Consider the following 23,909-nt stretch of genomic DNA (forward strand, 5'->3'; position numbering starts at 1 on the left):
AACACTGTACTTGTAATGTGAGCATTTATGTATGCATTCATTTTCTGAAGCTCTTTTTATCTTACTAACAACTACAGCAGAGCAGAAGTCCTGCGCATCACTCTCTGGATGTACAGCATCATAAGATTAGTTTTAAATATGCGCACAGAGCATTTACACCTGCAGGCAGCTTGGAGGACTTCCATTTCTCCTACAAATCTTTAGCATATTGCAAGAAATTGGAGCACACAACAAGATTCTACAAGAACATGGGAAAAACTACAGTTGTGTACACTTACCATAAATGTAGATGTTCAAGTGTATTCACTGTTGCAGTCATCAGATTTGGGTTTAGCTGCTTGCAGTAGCCCTCAGTTGGCCTGATTATCAAAGTCTTGGGTCCTGCGTCGGTTCCTGTCTCATCTTCCGTGACGTCAGGTAGTCAGGGGTATAAAGCATGCAGCCAACGCCATTACATCAGTTTTTCTTGCCCCAAATGTCAGGTGCCCCCCTTAAGGGAAGCAATTAAATATGTATATACAAGGTTACACCTCCAACAAAAAAGCAAATACACCAAAAAGCTTTTAGGTATAGTAAAGGAGAACAGAGGTATAGCCAAAAGAAGTCAGGGGCTCGAGGGAGGGCAACCAGGCCTGCAACAGTGAATACACTCGAACATCTACATTAATGGTAAGTGTACACAACTGTACTATGTTCTTCGTATTTGACTGTTGCAGTCAAAGCATCTGGGCTGATTCCGAAAGCTGAAGAAAAGGGTGGAGGCAGTCAAGAAGACTGGGGGGCTGGCAAGGATGCCCTGCAAGATTGCTGTGGCAAAGCCTGCCCTGGATTTGGAGACGACAGGCAAGTGGTAATGTTTGGTGAAGGTATGAAAAGATGTCCATGTTGCAGCCTTCAGGATGTTCCTGGTGAGGACCCCTCTGAGAAAAGCTGCAGAGGTGGAGGTTGCTCTGGTAGAATGTGTCCTGACCTCCTTGGGGGAGGTTTCTCGTGCTGCTTGTAGCAGAAATGGATGCAGTGTGCTATCCATTTGGAAATGATTTGTTTGGATATGGCCTTGCCCTCTGCTCCTGTAGCAAAGCTGACTAACAATTGATCAGTCTTTCTAAATGATTTAGCCCTGTCTAGAGAGAATCTGAGCTGTCTGTGCACATCTAGAGAGTGCAGAATCCTTTCCTCCTTGTTTTGTGGGTTAGGGAAAAAGGTGGGCAAATGAATGGCTTGGTTGAGAGCCATACTGGACACCACTTTTGGCATGAAGGATGGGTTAGTCCTGAGGGAGACACTGTCAGCGTGGAAGATGATGGAGGGCTCTACAGCTATTAGTGCTTGCAGCTCGGATACTCTTCTAGCTGAAGTGATGGCCAGAAGCAAGGCCGTCTTCCAAGAGAGGAACTTTAACTCTGCTGACACTGCTGGTTTAAAGGGGGGGCAGGGTGAGTTTTTCCAAAACAAAGTTAAGGTTCCAAGCTGGGGTAGGTGCTCTTCTGGGTGGCCTCAAGTTGTTAGCCCCTCTTAGGAACTGTTTGATGAGAGGGTGGGAGAAAAGAGGTGGCTCTGTACTGAAATGAGCAGAGATGGCAGAGGCATGAATTTTAATGGAAGAGAAGGATAGACCCCTGTGTAGTAGGTCAGCCAGGTAAAGCCAGGATGAGAGGTAGGGAAGGCTGTGCAGTTCTGGCTCCCTTAGCCTGGATCCAGATGCAAAACCTTTTCCACTTGTCAGCATAAGACTTTCTAGTGCTAGGGCGTCAGGCCTCACGTACAACATCTAGAACTTGTTTGCTTAGACTGGCAGCTTGTGCAGTGGTCAGGGAATAAGCCAGGCTGCTATATAGAGGGTCTGTAATTGGGGATGCCTGAATTCTCCATTCCTCTGGGTCAGGAGTGTTGGGATCTCAGGGAGCTGCCATGGTGGCAGTGGTGACAGGCTTCGCAGCAGAAGGTACCAGTGCTGGCTTGGCCAGTCTGGGACAATCAGGATTGTCCTCAGTTTTTCCTCCCTTATTTTGAGCAGTACCCTTGTAATGAGCAGTAGAGGGGGGACTGCATAGACAGAGAGGTTGACCCACTGGAAGGCTAGAGCATCCACTTTCCAGGCCTTGCTGTGAGGTTTCCTGGTGCAGAATTTGCTGAGCTGATGGTTGGAGTGGGATCGGGGTGCCCCATTTCTGGGTTACAAGGGTAAAGGTTCTTTTGTCTAGCTGCCACTTGTGTGGGTCCAGAAGATTTCTGCTTAAGTTGTCTGCCAGAGAGTTTAGAGAGCCTAGCAGGAATTGTGCTAGCAGGTGTAGTTGCATGGCTGAGGCTGTGTGCCAAAGGGTCATGGCGAGCCTGGACAGAGGGTATGAGTAAGTCCCTCCATGCTTGTTGATGTACCACAATGCAGTGGTGTTCTCTTTTGATCAGTAGAGGCCCTGGGGGAAGAGTAGGGGGGGTCTGAAGGCTGTCAGAGCTTGCTGAACAGCTAACATCTCTTTTTGGCTGATGTGCAGATGTATTTGGTTTGGGTTCTATTAGCCCTGAATGCACCTGCTGCCCAGGTGTGCACCCTAGGCATAATCTGATGCATCTGTGGTGAGGATCTGGGTGGCATGGGGTTGTGAGAAGGGTAGCCCCTTGTTGTGGTTGCATGCTGCTGCCCAATAAAGGAAATCTTTCCTTAAAGCAAGGTATCACTGTTAAAAGAGTTTCCAGGTCTGGGGAGTGTTGACACCAAAGGCTTTTTAGGTACCATTGTAGTTTCCTCATATGCAGTCTGGCATATGGAATGAGTAGAATGCAAGAAGCCATGTACCCCAGAGCTTGCAGTATTTTCCTTGCGGATAATTGGAGTCTGGTGGCTAGTTGAAAGAAGGTTGTCAGGTTTGTTTTTCTGGTGTAAGGAATGCCACCTGTGATGCCGTGTCCAGGCTTGCTCCCAGGAATACAATTTTTTTGCATGGGTACTAGTTTGGATTTCTTTTTGTTGATAGTATACCCCAGGGAGGTCAGGGGGTCCTTCAGAAAGGTCAGGTGCTTTAGCAGCTTTTCCTGACTGTCTGCTTGAATCAGGCAGTCGTCTAAGTATGGGTAAATTTGAATATTTCTTTGTCTTCAAAAATCAATGGTGGGAGCAAGGCATTTAGTGAAAACTCTGGGAGCAGTGGATAAGCCAAAGGGAAGTGCAGAGACCTGAAAGTGCACTGATCCTGCCCTGAAAAGTAGATATTTCCTGCAAGATTCCCTAACTGGGATGTGTAGGTAGGCCTCTTTTAGGTCTCGGGTGGCTAATTAAGCATCCTTGGAGAGCATAGGTAGAAGCTGCTGGAGGGTGAGCATTGTGAATTTTGGTATCACCAGGAAAGTGTTTAGAATGGACAGATCAAGGATGGGGCACCAGTTGCCCTCTTTTCTGGGTACCAGGAAGAGTCTGGAGTAGAAGCCTTGGCCAACCTGTTCTGCAGGAACATGCTCTATTGCCCTCAATGAGAGCAGGGAAAGGACTTGCTTTTGGTCCTCTACCCACTGGTTTGGGGGAAGATCTGGGAACCCTTTTGGGATTGGTAGAGTATGGAAATAAAAACTGTATCACTGGAACACTATGTTGAGGACCCAGCGGTCGTTGGTAATGGTGGCCCAGGTGCTTGCATGGTAGGAGAGTTTTCCTCTTAGGGGAAAGAGCAGGTGGGCAGAGGGAGGGGGGGGTGGAAGCATGAAATCATTGTGAGTGCTTACCATGAGGGGGTGACTTGGCACTCCCTGGTTTTGAAAAGGAGGAACTCCATTGCTTAGATCTCTTGCATTCCCTGGGGCTGCTGTCTGGGGGGCTTGCTTACCTGGGGTCTAGGCTGAGCTGACCTAGAGGGGGCAAAAAAGGACCAGTGCTTGGAGGGGCAATGCCTACTGAACCTTGGTGGCTGGACCTGCAAGAAGTCTTTGACTGCATAGATTTAGCTTTTTCTTCCATCTTTAAGACCTCCTCTGCCTTGATGCCAAATAAGTTGTCTTTGTGCAGTGGTGTGTCCAATAATTTGGATATGACATGGTCTGGCAAGGGCTGTTCCTTTAGCCAAGCATGCCTTCTAAGGACAGAACCAGTGACTGTTGCCCTGCAAGATGCTTCTAGAGCGTCAAAACCACATTGTTAGGTGTGCTTAGTTACTTGACTTGCAGAATGCACTAACTCTTGTAACTATTTTCTGCACAAGCAGGAAAGGAAGATATCTTTTGTTTGAGGAGTTCCACGGGATGTTGCTAGTACTTCAGCATATGGAACTGACAATTTAGTGCTCTAATAGCAAGAGTAGCAGAGGTGTATACTTTTTTATCCCATCTGCCTAATGCTCGGGAATCCCTATATGAGGGGGTGGGATTCTTAGCAGAAGTTGCTTTAATTCCTTTAGGTCCTTCAGACATAAACTCAGGGTCAGCAGTAGGATTTTTGAATAGAAATTTGTGAGAGTCAGGGACTCTATATTACCTGTCTTATTTTCTGGAAGCAGGAGGGAGGGTGTGAGTAGTCAAACTGAATTCCAAGAGAACATCATCAACAACATCCAGGACAGGGGGAATGGCCAGAGGTCTGTGCTGCGGAAGATCAAGGAATTCCCTGAGTTTCTTTTTTGACTGACGGTAGTCATGACATTCCCATTGGAAATGTTCCCTTAACTCGAGTACCTTCTCACAGCGCTTCTGTGCTTACATCCGAGCACGATGTGAGACGGTAGTAATTGTATGCAGTTACACCAGAGTCCCTTCCACAAGCGCATCAAACTTTACAGACATATTGCAACTCCACTCTCTAAAAATAAGTTGAAAAAGTATCTGAACATTTTCAGGTACTTTCTCAACTTACTTTTCAGTGTGGAGTTACCTGATGCTTATATTTGACTTTTCGGAGAATTACCTGATTTTCGTTGTAAGGTGGAGGTGGGCAGCAGGCAAAAACTGTATGGATGTCATGGAAATAAAAAGGGTTACCGATACTGAATGTATGGGGGCAGAACACAGTTTGGGACTTAATTTCTTATTTTCTACAAACTGTAGCTGTATTGGGCTGTTTTATTCCATTAAACACAGTTGTGACTAATATAGTAGCCCTCTTGAATGTGCTTATAAATCAATAACTTTTTGAAATGCCATTTCCGGTTTTATCGTAGTCGCGTCTGTTGTATGAGATGCCGGTAATCTTTAATCATTAATGGGCTCTAGAGTTGTTGGGTCCAGTTTTTTTGTGTTGCTGTTTTAGCTGGGTTTTGTTGCTGTGTCTGCTACTATTGTGTTCTTGCAAGTGGGAGTCAGGGAAGGGAAAGAAAAGAGTTTAGATTTTGTTTTTCTGTCTACCAACTTCACAGTGCCTGGCCAATCAGAGGAAAGACAAGGAGTGACTGTATTTACTGTCCGGAGGGTTGTAGTTTGAATTCCGAGAACAGTTTGGCTGAAGGTGAGATAGTATTGTATTTACTTCTCAGTTATAATGTGTACTGATTTTACTGTACTCCTGCAGCAGAATCTACTCACAAAATGTATTATTTTTATCGAACGAAGGAAATAAAAAATAGCCTGTAAATATATGCAGAAGTGGGCGCAGGTTTACTGTATCATCTTGTAGGGCAAAGGATGGCAGTTAAGCTGTGTACTTTTTAACATTGTTCTGCAGTCTTTGCTATTTGCCATTGATAAATCCACATGCTAGTTGTACATGAAGTGTACAGCAGTTATTGCGGATGCTGCAGGAAATTATCACGGTAGACTGGCGTGTCCCAGAGCCGTTTTTTTTAATCCGTACTCAATTCACAGTATATTTTTTGTAAACAATAAATTCATTGATATACAGTGTCAGACTACATGTTGTTTGCAAATAAGCGTATACAGAGTGTCATTAGACTACATATTGTTTAAAAAAAAATGTTGATTTAAGTGACTAAACATGATCATTCTTATCTTATTGCTTGAGTCACATTAAAAACGCACAAATAAAGTTACATTTTGCAGGGGAACGCAATCTGAATTTTAAAAATGTGCGATTGTAAATTATGCGTGGAATGCAGCACACATCGGGCGCTCGATGATTAGAATCACTGGAATTTGCAGGTACCATGAGCATGGGAAGACGATTGATTGAACTTCTGTCCACTTTTGTAAGAAAAGAGCAACAGGACTTTTTATTACTAGATGCCGTTGAATGACAGTGTGTGAGCTCAAGACTCCAGATCAAAGTCAAGAATTTGGGGACTCACTTTTATTTTATTTTTATTATTGTTGTTGCTACTTTTTAACATTGGCTCTGTTCAGCTAGCTTGTTGATAAAATAATGGGATTTGCACTAAATGCATTTTCAGAAAAATAACAGGCCATTAACTACAACATCTAGAGCCCTTTACTTTCTGTAATCCGTCAGGAGTTTACTGAGAGAAAGGACAAAAATGATCAACAATCGTAACTTTGCAAGGAAGGAGCAAGCATTTAAGTCAAAAGGCATCAGTAGCCAGTAGGCAAGTGTCGAGAGCTGCATAAAGCTAGCTGTAAGGAAGCATTGTTTAGATGCGGAAACTCTTTAATGCCCAGTACACGTAGCTCTCAACTGTCCCGACTTTTGCCTCAAATATATTTTTTGTCAGTCCTTATAAAATTTGTAATTTTCTGGCAAACCTCTGAGGTTTGAAGTCACAAAATAATGCATGCATTTGAATTTCAACTTCATATCATTCAGAAAATGCATGTTAACAAAAATCATCATTGTAGCAACTTTCAATGTTTGTAATAGCAATATCCAAATCTGTCCCTAGTTTTGGCCCTTTGTCCTTCATTATGTAGGCTCTGTCCAAACGTCTTGAGGTTGAAAGCTGTGCTAGTATGATTTTCCTACATATTTTTTTAATTATTAAGATTTGAGCCTAGGTGACGTACAGACATTTGGTCTATTCCTCATACAATGTGTTTTTTTCTGACAAATCATTGTGGACTGAAAACAGTAAATAATGATACATATATGAGTTTCTGACTTCAAACCCTTCAATAAGTAGATGGTAATGCAAAACCTGCTTTGCACTTTATAAGAGTAACATTTAAAACTTGTTCCTGACCATGCTTTTGTTGGCGTTGTCCAGATGTCTTGCACTTAGAGGTTGAGGGATGTGCTAGGTAGGTAGATTGTTAGCAGTGCCCACAGTATTGCACGCATCTTTTTAGCTGTTTAAATGCTTTGCTCTTTTCTTTTTTCTTATTTTCCTGTAGTGAGGAGCCTACGCCCCCATCCACACACACAGACACACACACACACACACACACACACACACACACACACACACACACACACACACACAAACACTTGGATGTAGACTCTATTTACCCAAGAAGGATGGGGTAAAGTGTTTTGGGTTTTTTTCAGTTGGACACAGTTGGGAATCATGTAGAAAGTGCTATCACATGAAATAAACAGATGGGCTAAAGCACTGGCTTCTCCAGGAATGATGTATGCACTCCTAAAGATGCTTGTTGACATACCCATTCTCACACCTATTGCTATTTGAGAGAGGTACTATAAGTTGTTTCACTCCTCCTTGTTGATATACCAAAATCACTGTAATGTTTTCTGTGTGGACAACTAATATAGCCTGGGGTAAGAGACTCCTGAAGTGCAAAGAAGATTGTGCTCATTTCCAGTTCACTAATATGCAACTGGCCACTAACTATGATCATACTCCTTGGATAGTCTGTCTTTGACAATACAACCTCTTCCTATGGTACAGATGTTCACAGCGGCAGCCACTAAAGGGGTAGAAGTTTGGTAAGGATTGCCTGGCATAAGGTTTGGAGTATCAGCCACCACTACCACTGAGATGTGGTCTGCATGCCATGTCTGGTTTCACATAAATAATCATCATATCTATGAGTTGAAATCACAGAACTCTCGTTGTTCATTGAAGAACTCTCTTATAATACCATGCAAAAGGAACACCACTGCTTTCATTAATCCCAATATCCTTATTCAAATATGGGTTATGGCATAATGCAGGTGAAGGATTTGAGAGATCATGTACTGTAATGAACAATCTTGTCCAAGACCAGCTGACTTTCTAGGTGAACCCTGCATAAGAGAGCATTTAGTGTTCAATCTGTGGAAGTCTGTAACTGAGATTGCACCAACTGGAATGTTGCAGTGTTTGCTGTGATCCTTCAAGGCCTGAAATGGGTTAAGTACAAACTTCTAAGCAGATAACCATCACAAGAGCAGGTAGGAATCATTTGCTAGGATAGAGCAACATCTCCACTCTTTATAGCCTGTTATTCCCTGCAGATGTAAACATAAACTTGGTGAGCACCCTGTGGGCTGAAGTGAGACCAAATGTCAGAGTCCTGAAATGATAATTTCTGGCTCCTTCCCAGAAGAATAGTAACCTTCTAGTCCTTTATCAATTGTTTAAATGGAGGTAGGCATCTTGAAAGCTCACAGAACATCTCATCTCCCTGTAGCAAACCAAGGAGGACAGTCTGCAGTATGGCTGTCGCTAAAGTTTGTTTTGGGATAAACTCATTTAGCTACTCATATCCAATATGGGTTTAAGGTTCTTTATTTTTTTGTGTACCAAAAATAAAATAATGCTATCCTAATATTTTCTACTGGTAGGACCTCTTGGGTTGCCCTTTTGTACGATAATGGAGAACACTGCACTGCACCAGTGCTTTTACCTACATTGAACATTACGGCAATTGCATAACATTTAGGACCTGCTGCATAGCATCTCAGCCACAGCTCTCAACTTCTTTGCTCAATGAACAGGGGCAAAGCTAAAACACTACCAAGGCCCACTGTTGGTCCATACTACTGCAAAATCAGATACTCGCTGCCATAAAACATATGCTGCTGTAAAGTCTTAGCATGTGGTGCTGTAAAACTCCCAAATCAAAAGAAATAAGTGCAGGCTTAATATTACTGATGCTGATAACCTCTTCTAAGCTGTCAGCACCAGCAGCCAGGTTGACGTCAGTGTTTTTGATGGTAGAGACTGTGGGCCGGAGGTCAGGACCTCACAGCTTTGATGCTGACAGCTCTGCCAGTATTGTAATCTGCACATCCTCAGGACCTGTGCTGGCATCATGGGTGCTGCTGAGTAGAACATGGACAATGCTTCAGAAAAAGTCAGGACTGAATTTAGGCTTGATCTGCTCTGTAAATAGGAAGAATACAGACAGCAGGCATCTTTTCCTGGGTTCTAAAGAAGGCCTCCACAAACATGTTTAGTTGATTTTTGTAGGGGGTGTAAATATGGACCTTGAGCTTTTGCTCTCCCATTGTTGTTATAATGTTTCAGTTTCTTTCTTGTCATCATGTTCCTTTTCTGTCTGAGAACTTTAAAAAAAAAAGTATTTTTTGCACATACTTCTTATATATTTCACATTTTAACGTTACTTTCTCACTCATCATTTGTTGCTGCTTCTCAATACTTTAAGTTTGATTCTCAGCTGGGGTACCTTCTGTGTGGAACCTGCATGTCCTTCCTGTGTTTGTGTGGGTTTCCTTTGGGTACTTTGGTTTAACCCCACATTCGTCACTGCTGCCCCATATTCTCTCCACGTTTTGACTGTTTTCACTGTGTTCCATGTTATATCCATTGCTCAGTAAGATATAACTGCTGTACTACTTTGTCTGAATTACTCTGGTCTTTGTCCTTATAGATGGTAATGACTCAGTCATATATTATACTTGTGTCAGGAATATAACGAATGTCTAACTCAACAGGTAATGTGCAGCAGTTTTCCACCTGCACATTAGGGGTTCATTTCTAAATGTTTCATTTGGTGCTTGTACATACCAGGAAATGTTACTGAACGGTTGTTCTGGGGAAATCTTTCATTCTGGTGCTTGTGCATACATTATATTGAAGGGATCACTGGGGTGAATGCCTTCATTTGGTGGCTGTACATACTAGGAAATGTTACAGACGTTTCTTTAAATTTAAGCTTTATAAGGAAGTGATGCACAGGGAGTTTTATTCTGATGAAGTTCCGGGTTATGGAATGAAAGCACAATTTTTAATAACTGAAAAGGAATGCTTTTCTCTTTATATTTCTGGTTACCGGAGTGGTCTGAAGAGTTTCTGATTTCCACATTTGCTCTACAGCATTTTAGTTTTGGTTATTATCTTAAGTGTGGAACAGGAAATTATTTGCCTTCCTCAAAATTGTTAACTAAGAGGAATGTGATTCTGGTTGTGATCTTGAACATAGAGAGCTCTGCTGGGAAGAGGATAGTGTCACGCTGAGGAGTGTTTTATGAATTTAGTGCCTGAACACTCCAACTGGAAATCTGCAATAAAAAACATGCTCTGATAAACTACCACTTCATTTATCTTCTTTTTTTCAGTGCCCAACTTTTGTTTTTTGTAAAAGAAAAGCTATTTTAAGAGCCTGATGTTATTCTCAAGTATTTTAAATATGTTTTACATGGCTTATACAGTCTATGGCAGTTGTAGTTAATTGTGACATGGATCAACCAGGTAATTTACATACTTACATTTATATTTTCTGACTTTGTCATTTCTGTTTATGATTATACTCAGCGTTTGGCTCAGTGAAATTAATGTTATTACTTGCACAAAAGTACCAGCATGTGTGGAAGTGTGCTGTGACACTAGGTTGAGCTAGCCTTTCCAAGGGACAAAGCCTTCAGTGTTGACGGACATGTGCTTGGCAAGAAAGAGGAAGGAAAAAACAGGTCATCATCTCTCTCTACTCTTCCCTCATTAGGCCAGTCATCAAGTATAATACCCCATTTAGCATGTACCTCACTAGACACATGCAACAGCTGGAAAGGCCACAAAACTACCTCACGAAGAGGATCCTAGGCCATTAACACATGTCCTACAAGGGACGACTCAAAAAGCTCCAGCTATTCTCTGTCTGATATCATCTACTAAGAGGCGATCCCTGCTTGACTTACAAAGCCATGTCTGACCCAGCTCTGTTAGAAATGCTACATCTAAAGAAATCCCAATCCCTCTGCACCACATGCTCCAGAGACCTCAACCCCATTACCACAATCAACAGAAAGTACAGTTGTGTACACTTACCATAAATGTAGATGTTTGAGTGTATTCACTATTACAGTCATCACACTTGGGTTATCTGCCTGCAGGTAGCCCTCAGTCAGCCCGAATACCAGAGACTTACTATATCTGTGTCGGATGCTGTTGCTTCTTCCATGGCGTCAGGTCGTCAGGGGTATAAAAACAGGCCGCCAACGCCATTACATCAGTTTTTCTTGCACCAAATGTCAGGACCCCCCCAAACAGGAAGTTAGGCTATGGTGTGGAAACACCACCAGTAAAAAGTAAACACCAGTACCAGTAGGAATAGCCATAGAGAGGAGAGATAAAGAAATAGAGAAAACAAGGAGGCTGGAGGGAGGGAAACCCAGACTGCAACAGTGAATACACTCGAACATCTACATTTATGGTAAGTGTACACAACTGCACTATGTTCTTCGTGTTTCACTGTTGCAGTCATCACACTTGGGTTAATTCCCAAAGCTGAAGAAGGATGGAGTCAGTCAAGAAATGTTTGGGCTGGCTAGTAGACATTGCAAGACTGCTGTAGCAAATCCTGCCCTGGATTTGGAAAAGAGAGGCAGGTGGTAATGCTTGGTGAAGGTGTGTACAGAACTCCAGGTAGCAGCTTCCAGTATGTCCCTGGTAGGGTCTCCCCTGAGAAATGCTGTAGAGGTAGATGTAGCCCTAGTGGAATGTGTTCTGACCCCCTGAGGGGTTAGTTTTCCATGGTGTTTGTAGCAGAAATGGATGCAATGTGCAATCCATTTGGAAATGGTTTGTTTTGAAATGGCCTTGAAATGTTGGCATTGTTTAACCGGATATTTTTGACAATATTTCTGCCTTTTTAACTTCTGACTGCTATTGTAACCAGAGGGATGGTTAGGTGAGATAACCTGAATTAATACTTTTAAATGGATCAGCCAGATAAGACTGACATTTCTGCTTGTCTTATTATTATTATGATTATACTCAGTAGTTGCCTGAGTGAGATAAAGGTTATCACTAGGTGACTACTGACAGCATGGAGCTACCATATTTTTTGTGCATTTCTCCTGGGTTTATCAGCTATGTGTGGAATTGAGGTGGGAGGAAGGGCTCAGTAATGTCCAAGTGTTATACTATTTGACTGAATGCCTACTCAGGTTATGTGCAGCAATTATCACCTGTGCCTCAGCATGCATATCTTTGCAGTAATGAAAGGAAGGTCATTATCACATTAGCAATACATGAATTTACAATATAGCAGTGAGTCATTATCACTTTTCTGGGAAAAGTCTCAGCTGCTGTCACTGTTATTCACATAAGTAGAAGTCATTATCACTCTGATGAATGTACAAGCCAGGTTGTGTTTTTTCTCTAGTTGGGAGTCATTGCAAACAGCCCTCCTCATTCTTCATCAACTGCCTACCCTCCTAAACCCCTGATTTTTTTCTTCCTATATATATATATATATATATATATATATATATATATATATATATATATATAATTTGTGCATGTGTGTATATGGCTATATATATATATATATATATATATATATATATATATATATATATATATATATATATATATATATATATATAGGGCTGGCAACTCGGTACATAAAAAATCAACTACCAATCATTAGCGGACCGGAGTTCCATTGTGGTGACCCCTAACCGGGAAAAGCCGAAAGTCACAACAACATATATATATATATATATATATATATATATATATATATATATATATATATATATATATATATATATATATATATATATATATATATGTACACAATGTACTTGCACATACATTGTTCACACATATATATATATATATATATATATATATATATGGGTCCATATGACTTGGTCGACTGTTCATTTGGTCGACAGTTTATTTGGTCGACAGTTTATTTGGTCGACAGTTTATTTGATCGACAAGCATTTTAGGTGGGGGGCTTCACCCCCACACCCCCCAATGTGGGGGGCTGTGCCCCCTAACTATATATATCAACTCCAGGGTCGCACAACATTGGGGTAGGGGCAAATGCTTGTCGATCAAATGAACTGTCGACCAAATAAACAGTCGACCAAATAAACAGTCGACCAAATAAACAGTCGACCAAATAAACAGTCGACCAAATAAACAGTCGACCAAATAAACAGTCGACCAAGTCATATGGACCCATATATATATATATATATATATATATATATATATATTTTGGTGATTGTGCGTATCTCAACATTTTCCTGAAGGGATTGTTTGGGTGAATGTTTCATTTAGGGACATGTGTATAACATGTAGTAATGAAGATGTTGGTAGGGGAAATAATTCATTTGTGTACCAGGGAAGTGCTTGTGCATACTTGGTCAGTCTGCTGAAGTTAATACTACAGATATGGTGTAACAAGTATAGGTTATCTATAGCTCAGGTTTCAGTGATGGTTATTATACTTTTTTATGTATCCAGCTTTCGAGAATAATTTATTATCTGTTAACAATATGCACATACTGGATTGAGGAAAACTGATGGGGCTTATTGTCACCAGAGTAATGGCCAGATGGATAACTGGAATTATTACTTTTGTCACTAATTCTTACATGGATGAACCAGATAAGCTTGACATTTCTGCTTCTATTACTGTACTTCTGCTTATACTCAGTAGTTGGGCATGTCATGTTTCCATGCTTTATTAGTCATGGGTGGAAATTAGGTGGTAGGAGGAAGGGCTCAGTAACATCCAAGTGTTATACTATTTTGACTGAATTATAATGATATAGTATTTCTACTGAATGATAATGAATGCCTCTGCACTCCACACTAACCTGTATTAGTAAGTTATTTGGTTATACGGTTATGGAAATTATGATTTTTTTTTTCATATTTTGGTAAATAACTTTGCAAGGGAGAATCTGAATGTGCTAAGTAATACATCATTTTGAGGACAGTATTGATAGTTCCAACATGGTAAAAGAACTGTCCCTGTACGCTGTACAAATGTACAGATCTCAAAGTTTGTTATGGACTTAGGTTATGGAAAGTATGATTTTTTTTTCATATTTTGGTAAATAACTTTGCAAGGGAGCATCTGAATGTGCCAAGTAATGCCACATTTTAAAGACAGTATTGCTGGTTCCAACATGGTAAAAGAATTGTGCTTGTATGTTGTACATGTGCAGATATCAAAGTCTGTTTTGTTGTTAGGTTATGGAAATTATGATTTTTTTCATATTTTGGTAAATAACTTTGCAAGGGAGCATGTTAGTGTGCCAAGTAATACCTTATTTTGAAGACAGTGTTGCTCCTTACAACATGGCAAAAGAACTGTGTCTGTGCACTCTACACATGTACAGATATCACCGTTTGTTTAGTCTTGTATGATTATGAAAATTATACATTTACAATACTTCTCATTAGTATGCCCATATCTTTGCAAGGGAGCATGGTGATCACACAAATGATGCATCATTTTGAAGCTGACATTCAGACTCACAACTTCTACACTGATATGTAGGCTCTGTCTGTTACAGGTGATGAGATATTATGCTTTGTTTATTTATCAATTATGAGAAATATATTAATCATATTTATGTGAATATCTCCATAAAGGAGCATCACACAATAATGGTTAAAGTATCATTTTAAAGCTGATATTCATGCTAACAAATTAAATACAAACTGCATGGGTCTTCATTGTATATTGACAGAGATATTGTGCTTTGCTTTTGCAAAAAGGCAAAAAAATATGCACAATATCAACATTCCTTGCCAAATATTTAATAATGACTTTGATATGCACTATCAACATTTACACTGTTGGAAAGGTCAGTGTCTGCTGAACAACTTTTGCATTTACATTTTTAGTCTAGCTCTTATAGTTAAAGCGTCATGAACATTTGCTTTTTGTATGGTATTACAAATGGGTTTTCTGAAAATGAGCTCAGGCTGCACTATTGTTCCTATGGTGGAATTAAGCAGGCAGCTTTTTCTGAGCTGCTCCGGAGTGAATGAGTTAAGGTATGTAGGGTTTCCCCAAAAGAAAAGTCCTCGGGTGGAGAGGCTGAAGGGATGGATTCCTCTGCATCAGAATCCTCATAAGCTGAGAGGGGTTGCACATCTTCATAATCAGATGCATAAGAGTCATCGGACTCCTGTTCAGATAAAACTACTGGGACAAATCTCTTTCTTTTGGAAGGGGTAGCCTGGCTTCCCCTGATGAGGATTATAAGGTCTTCTGCCATTTTAAGCATCTGAGACTGAGGCAAGGAAGCAGGTGCCTGAGATTGGGTCGTCGGTTTCTTGGGTGCGGTTCGTACCCTGGGCCTTAAACTCTGTCATTTTCGAATAAACGGTAGATGCGAAAGTCATCGGTCTGTGTCGAGAATCGATAGTGCGAAATACTTCCTCAGAAGCGGGTGCCTGCTCAGCAGCTCCGGACCCATCCAAGGTAGCGACATCCGCAGGATCCTTAGTTGATGGAGTGTCACGCGCCATACCGGACTCCGAAAAGGTCACGGTAGTAGCCTGCGAATCCACAGAAGCGGGCATCAGGGGCTGCGAAAGCACCTCACTGACGACCGGAGAACTGATGACTAGCTTAACGGAAGCGTCGTTGACAGTTTTAGACCTGTACTGTCTTGTCGCTGTCTTTATCTTTACATTTTTTCAGAATATTTGCTGTCGTATGGCTTACTGAAGCCATATCGGAATTCGAGGACTGAGTGTGAAAATATCTAGCTACAATAAGGGCCCGATGACATATAGTTCTGGCGTTGAACAGAGCACAAAAGCGACAGCGGGGGACGTTGTGGTCTGGGCCTAAGCAAGTGACGCCGTAAGAATGAAAATCTCAATGTGGTATTTGCTTTCCACAGGCGAGACAATTGTTAACTTTTTCTGACATCGGTTAGAGCAAGAAAAAAGGATCCCCAACGGGGTACTTAGCTTTAGAACACTTCAACTTCAATTCTGGAAATGAAAAACTCAGATAGCGGCCGACCGGCACTCGTGCAAACTGCTTCTGCTTCGGGCTCCTCGGCAAGAAAGACTGATGTAATGGAGTCGGCTGCCTTAATTTATAACACTGACGACCTGACGCCAGTCCTGGAGTAATGGCAACTGACGCAGAAATATTAAGCCACTAGTATTTGGGCCGACTGAGGGCTACCCTGGCAGGAATAACCCAAATGTGATGACTGCAACAGTGAAACATGAAGAACATCTGTTACTCCAGCAACTTGTTTAAGTTTTTAAGAGCAATATTTAAAATCTGCTCTTATTTTTGGGCCTTGGTCCCCCCATTACTTCAGGCTTTGTCCCGATTTAAGTTGAGAAGTATGTTTGTGGGTTACAGCTTAACTAAGACATAGGGCAGGGGATGGATTTAGTGTACTGTGCGTGTTTGGTTGTGTTTGTGATAGAATGGGAGTATCTAAGTATTTCGGGTTACAGTTAGAATAAGGACTATGAAGTGCATGGATTTAATGCTGTGCATGTGCTGTATATGGTGTTTTGCGTGTCTTGTATAGTAATAGTGTCACAGAAAGGTTTTTTTTTTCCTATGGTGAGGTTTAGCACTGGAGTTAGGAGTAGGGTTCATGGTTAGGATGCATTAGTAAGGTGGCAGTGCAGGGGGGGGTAGAAGCCCCCCTGCTCATACTACTGTGTGCAAATCCTGCCCCTAACCCCAACTCTTTGTAGATCTTACCTTAGAAAAACCTTTTCTGTAACACTACTACTATTTACAAAATTAGGACTGAAAGCAGTGGTAGGATTTTATTTTAGGGATCAGAAAAGGAAGTGTTCTCCTTTTGCAGCCTTTCTGGTCACCATTTTTGCGTTTTGGTTGTTTTTTCGAAAGCAAGGGTCGGATCCAGTTATGTTTCAGTGTTTTTGCATTTCATTTTTTTTACCATCCCACACACACACACACAGTTATATGAATTGATACATAACACCAAGAAAAACAAAGTAAACACTGAAATTTTAAGATGACTGCAACCTTAAGGCACACTAAGACAGTGTTGCAGTTAAACTTGCATTTATTGTCCACATTGCTGCCTGGTATCCAGCCTGGCTACAAGCCATCACAATATTATGCTGACTTGCAAAATAGACCAATAATCCACAAAAATGTTGAAACAAACTAAACAAATAATGTTGCCGACAGGACACTGCATAAAAGAAACCGTCAAATAGGCTCATGAAATATCAATGATATTCCCTTTTCATGCAGTCTTAACTTGTTAACTTCATATTGAAATGCTCATTTGGTCATCCCAAGGCTGGGCAGAAAAGAGCAAAAAGCTGGAGCAGGGGTTTTAAGCAGGACAAGAATATGAGTAATTCAAGCTGAATGTGAAATTCGCAAGCTCACAAGCAGTGCTGCTTACAGGAACTCTTTCTATACAACACTGAAGGTCTAATACCTAGACACGATCTCTTCAATATGTCTGTCATGCTAGCAGTGTGAAAAGATATACTACACTCCCCAAATTCCATCAATTAACACAGCTTATTTTTCCTTGAAGGGGGACAATGAAAAGGCTTCCAAAAAAGCTGTGGTCTGTTACATTGAAAGTACATCATCATCATCAAATATTATTAGGTAAGTACAAGAATACACTTAGATATGCCAACAGATGAAAAGAAATCATCTTCAAATGCGAACATAGTTCCTCTTAACTGCAGAGTCAATTAGAACTAACTCAGTTTGGTTAAACCACTTGGATGGCCATGAGTAATACATAAACATAAGGATTAACTGCTGCAACAGGAAAATATCCCTAATTTTCTTGCAAAGACATTTAAAATGGAAAATATTTCCAAGTTAGTTTAAAATCCTTCTCTATAAACAGCATGAAAAATCCTGTGGAAAAGCTCAGCTAAGATCTGAAACACTTGTCATTAATTTCTCTTGGACCTTGACAATTTTGTACTTTTACTACAGCTTGAGTATACCTCATTCTGCAACCTACCTTGCTGCATAGGTTGTGCATTTGTAGTAGAACTCTGATTGGCAGACTGAGGTGTGCTGGCTGTTGTAGCGGTGACCAGTCGTACATAGTGGAACTTGCTACCTGGTACCTGGATCTGCTGAACATTAGGAGCAGTTGTTAAAGGAATGATGGTTTTAAATTGTGGTGTACCTCCAACAGTAACAGTCTGAACAGCTGACTTTGCTACCTGTAATTATGAAAAACATATATACAAAGTTTGTAAATGACACAGGAAAAGGCTCCTTAACATTAAACAAGCAGGTACAGGTGATAAACAATTAAGCAGCTCATTTTGAGGAGGAAGAAAATCAAAAATGTACTGGCACTAGCAACCCAATTTCATTAATTCATATCGTGTGAAAAAAGATTACTGAGGAATAAGGAAGTAGGACCACTCCTCCAGGAACTACTCACAAACCACCCTTCTGCAAACATTTTTTAATAAAAACACTTCCAGCCCTGAAAAAAACATTCAGCTGTAATAATATTCCTTCTAAGTTAAATGTCTTTTCTAACAATGAAATTTAGATTTGCACAGGAAGTTCTTCCAACTGCTTAGGTTGAGACAAGTCAAAGCATAAGAATTAAGATGGTATCCTCCTTTAAAATAAAAAGTAAAGGATTATGGCTCAAATCTCCCCTTCAACAGTCAATACCTTTTTCAAACTATTTCTTACAAACAATGAACTGTAAAACGTACTTTATAGAAAGCTCCACCCCAAAATTACGCTGCATACTCATAACAGCTAGAGAGAAGGTAGGACAAACACAACCGAAGACTGGAATGTATAAAATGCTAACAGAAAAATACAACACAGAAGGAAAATAAATACACCTGAACGTACGTCATCATACCTCTGCTTTCCATGGGAACTTGACAGAAGCAGGTACATCAGAATAAAATCCCAGAGGACAAAACTACAGATACAAGAAGAGGTTTATGAGGATTGCTACAGTAGCTCTGTCAGCTATGCTGACCTGGATATCTGAAGAGTAATATTTCACAGTGTATACAGTTCTCTAAAAAAAACATCATACAAATAAATAGGAATAGACATTTGTCAGCTACAGGTGAACCAGCTTGGTGTAGATGTTCTCCTAGTAATGAATAAGTGCTTAGTATGAGTCGTCTTTTCCTACAACAATATAAAAATATATAATAAAAAAAAAAAAAAAAACACATTTCACCATATAAGTTTATTTAAAGGGCTATCCTCATTAATGGATCTAACTGGATTTATCTTTTTTCCCCTCAAAAATTCAGCACTTTTTCTTTGAAATTCCAGCAGACTAAATCTGCTCACATACTATCATCATGCACTACATTAGAAGAGTATGTCTAGCCACAAGAACTAAGTGATAACATTTCCTTGGAATATATAAAAAAAAATAAGATATGAAATCTACGCTATTTAAATTATGATATAAATATACACTTGCCTGAGACAGAGAATATCAAAAGCAGTTGCTAGATGGATCTCACAGAGGATGGCTTTCTCATAAATCAAAAGAAATGAATAATGTAACTGTTGCACAACACTTGTGAACCTCCTTGGCAGACCTCAATATAAGCAGAATTCAAAATGTATCTTCATTGGTTCCAATCCAAGTGAAGAAAACAGAAATGAAGAAAGTGGTTCAAGGACAATTCTGACATCACTTTTTTGGGGGAAAGGAGAGTCAGTACTACCAGAACGATCCTTTCTGACAGGCAATACAAGGTAAAATATACAGAAAACTCCTCCCAACACTTACACGGCATACTAACACAAGTCAGAAAAAGTAGGACAAACAAAACTGCTGCTGATGAAGGAAGATTGGAAAAGCTGCAATTCAGAGACCTTGCAGTAACAGGTGAATGCCACCATGATAACAGTTTTTCAAAGATATGAGCTTCAATGCCAATGAACTAGTAGGACTCGATAGGTGCATGCAAAAAACATGTCAATAATGAATTTCACATCCCATGGAAGGGAATGGCTTCTTCAAAACTTAAGAGAAAAGGAAAGACTCCTTAAAGGAACTGCTTGAACTGTCAAGTACTGGACAGCAATCCTACACCCCTCAGCAAGGGCATGATGGACATAGCCTAGTACCTACCTATGAACCTATTGGCCCTAGGGCCCATACAAGCCTAGCCAAAAAATGTACCCTGGCTTTTGCCACCCAAGAAAATTATTTTCCTACGCCCCTGTCGAGCAGAGCCACAGAAGTGATCCCTGGGGTGAATTTCCCATAAATAACTTGACATGCCCCCTAATCATGGAATAACTCAGTACCAAAACTTATAGGCATACTCCTTACCTGTCTTCAGTTTTGGATCAGAAGTGTGCTTTATCCTTCCAAAAATGTGTGATTTTTAAAGAAAATGTGGTGAAGGTGAAATAACAAATACTGAACTATTAAAACTGTATACTTCATTTTGCTTCAGAATGTAAAGTCCTTCATTCTGTGAACTTTTGAAGTCAATAGTATCCACGATGTGGGAGTTTTGCCCTGATTCTGAAAGTAACAAGTTGAGAGCTACCTACACCAGGGTGCATCATACATTAAATATGCCTGTAAACTAAGAAAAATGATAAACAATGCCTCTAACTGTACCACTTCAGAAAATCACCATAGGCCCCGGCAAATAAAATGCACTTTATTCCAATAATTAAGTGCTTTTGTTTGAACCCGAACTAGATAAGAACTAATTTAAGTTGGTTTTAAAATCTTTTTCTATATACCATACCATCCAATGATAAGTAGAAGTCAATTAAATAATCAATTAGATGAAACCACTTACAAAAACATAAAAAAACAGAGCACTGAAAAAATAATTTCATCACATTGCCTTAAAATCAACATTCCACATTAAAAGCATAAAACATTAATAACTATGACTGGACAGTGTATGAACAATGAACACACCCATAAAAATGATAGCTAAATAAATATGTTAATTTACAATTTTGCCAATCTTAATTTTAGGACGACGACTATGGAAATGACCTCATTCAGACCAGGAGGTCTGTTGGCTTGTAAAAACAATTGCCAATAAAGTTTACAATACTCAAGGAGGTCCTCCGCCTCCTATGCAAAAGCATAAGCCTGGTTGCTGTCAGGTGCGTGGGACGTCACACACAAGGCCATAAACCATGGGGCATAAATGTGACGTTTGCATGACCAGAACTCAGAACTGACTGCCCAGTCAGACAACAGTATAAGGAGAAAGTACAGTTTTGTACGTACCATAAATGTAGATGTCCGAGTGTAAATACTGCTGCAGTCATTACACTTGGGTTATCCTGCCGTCAGGCGGTTCCCCAGTCAGCCTGAGTTCCAAAGTCTTGGTCCGGCGTCGGTTGCTGTCACCTCCTCCCTGATGTCAGTGCGACAGGGGTATATAAGATACAGCAGACGCCATTTTCTTCAGTTTTTCTTGCCCCAGATGTCAGGTGCCCCCAAATAGGTAGGCAAGTCAAATTACTGATAAAACATACATAAGAAAAGCAAACAACTTACAGTTACCAGCAAATACTCCCCATAGGTAGTAAAGGGTAGAAGGCATAGGTACGTACCAGCAAGTAAGAGGGGAAGGAGGGAGGGTAACCTGGACTGCAGCAGTGTTTACACTCGAACATCTACATTTATGGTAGGTACAAAACTGTACTATGTTCATCGTCTTACACTGCTGCAGTCATTACACTTGGGTGGAATCCCAAAGCTGAGGTAGAGAGACTGGTTCTATAAGGTATTAGGGGTGGCTATAAGGCCCTGCAGCACAGCAGTGGCAAAGCCAGCTCTGGATTTGGAGTATAAACGCAAATGGTAATGCTTTGTGAAGGTATGCACAGAACTCCATGTTGCTGCTTCCAAAATATCCTTGGTAGGTACTCCTCTGAGGTAGGCAGTTGAAGTGGCTGTTGCCCTGGTGGAGTGAGATCTAATGCTGCTAGGTACAGGTTTCCCATGGTGAATATAGCAAAATGTATGCAATGTCCTATCCATTTTGAGATAGTCTGTTTTGAAATGGCTTTTTGCTGTGCTCCTGCAGCATATGCTACCAATAATTGCTCAGATTTTCTGAAAGCTTTGGTTTTGTCCAAGTAGAAGCGTAACTGACTGTGAATGTCCAAAGAATGTAGTAGTCTCTCCCCTTTATTCTGCGGTTCTGGATAGAAAGTTGGCAAGTGAATAGTTTGGTTTAGAGCCACACTTGATACCACCTTTGGCATAAACGTAGGGTTAGTTCTTAAAGACACCCTGTCCTGGTGGAAAATGAGGAAATGTTCCACTGCCATTAGTGCCTGTAATTCTGAAACTCTTTGTGCTGATGTTATTGCCAGTAGCAGAGAAGTTTTCCAAGAGATGTAATTTAACTCTGCTGTGTTAGCTGGCTCAAAAGGAGGTAAAGTTAATTTTTCCAAAACAAAGTTGAGGTCCCAAGTTGGGGTAAGTGCTCTACGGGGCGGTCTTATGTTTTTAGCCCCTCTGAGGCACTGTTTGAGCAAAAGATTAGAAAAAATTGGTGGATCCGTGTTGTAATGAGCAGAAATGGCTGAGGCGTGGATCTTGATGGATGAAAAGGAGATGCCCTTGTCCAGCATCTCAGTTAAATATTGAAATATCTGAGGAATGTTTGGGACAAGAGGGTCAAGGCGTTTCAGGCACAGAATCTCTTCCATTTATCCGAGTAGGCTTTCCTGGTGCTAGGCCTTCTGGCCTCCAGAATGACATCCATAACAGCTTTGGAGAGAGGCATTGCTTGCTTGACTAAGGAATTTTCCATGCAGCTAGGTTTAAGGTCTTTAGCTGGCTGTGAAGTATCTGATTGTTGTGCTGTGTCAGCAAATGTGGGATTTGAGGCAAAATCCAGGGTGGTTCTTGTGCTAAGTTCTTTAAGATTGGGTACCAGTGCTGGCGTGGCCAGTCTGGTGCAATCAGGATCATCGTTGGCTCTTCTTGCCTGGCTTTTATGACTACCTTTGGAAGGAGAGGTAAAGGAGGGAAAGCGTATACTTGCAGGTTTTTCCAGCTGAATGAGAGGGCATCCACTTTCCATGCTTGTGGATGGTAACTCCTTGTGCAGAATTTCTGTAGCTGGCAGTTCATTGGGGATGCAAACAGATCTATGTCCGGGCTCCACAACTTTTGTGTTATCATTCTGAATATCTGTGGATTCAATTCCCATTCGTGAGGATCCATGATGTTTCTGCTTAGGTCGTCTGCCAGAGTGTTTTTCTCTCATGGCAGGAATTGTGCTTGCAGATGAACTTGGTAGTCTAGAGCTGTGTTCCACAACGTCGTGGCTTGTCTGCAGAGGGGGTAGGAGTGTGTGCCCCCTTGCTTGTTTATGTACCACATAACTGTGGTGTTGTCTGTCATAGGTAGTAGTTGTCCTGGATGCAGCAGGTCCTTGAAAGCTATAAGTGCATTTTGTACCACTAGCATCTCTTTTTGATTGATGTGAAGATGCCTTTGCTCTGTGCGCCACTCGCCCTGAATACATTTTCCTGCCATGTGTGCTCCCCAGGCGTAATCCGATGCATCTGTTGTCAGTGTTTGCCTGGCTGTGGGTTGAGTAAAAGGCTGTCCCTTGTTGAGGTGACAAGCTTGAGCCCACCATCAAAACTCCTGTTGAAGGCAAGGAATTAGTGGTAAAACTGTTTCCAAACTTTGACAGTGTTGAGACCATACACTCTTTGGGTACCATTGTAGTTTCCTCATATGCAGTCTGGCATATGGAATTAGTAGTATGCAAGATGCCATGTAGCCCAAGGCCTGCAGAATTTTTCTTGCAGGAAGTTGGGTCTTTGTTGCCATCAATTGAAAGTATTGAGTCAGTTGTCCTTGTTTGTCTGGCGTGAGATATGCCATCTGGGCCATTGTGTTCAAGATGGCACCC

The 23,909-nt window shown here is 41.0% G+C and overlaps 1 protein-coding gene across 9 annotated transcripts in view; it reads right to left on the reverse strand.

Moving 5' to 3' along the window:
- LIN54 (lin-54 DREAM MuvB core complex component) overlaps positions 1-23,909 on the reverse strand; it is a 1,508,411-nt gene that overhangs the window by 636,946 nt on the left and 847,556 nt on the right. For 7 of the 9 annotated variants that reach the window (XM_044061349.1, XM_044061351.1, XM_044061345.1 and 4 more), the window contains 2 exons: positions 18,875-18,937; positions 17,999-18,206 (listed from right to left, as the gene is read on the reverse strand). In XM_044061349.1, the coding sequence (XP_043917284.1) occupies positions 17,999-18,206; positions 18,875-18,937 (271 nt within the window). The remainder of the gene's footprint in view (positions 1-17,998; positions 18,207-18,874; positions 18,938-23,909) is intronic. The other 2 variants (XM_044061353.1, XM_044061352.1) reach the window with 1 other exon arrangement.

Source organism: Protopterus annectens, chromosome 2.part0 (genome assembly GCF_019279795.1).
Source record: "Protopterus annectens isolate FY-2018-M chromosome 2.part0, PAN1.0, whole genome shotgun sequence".
NCBI lineage: Eukaryota > Metazoa > Chordata > Ceratodontiformes > Protopteridae > Protopterus > Protopterus annectens.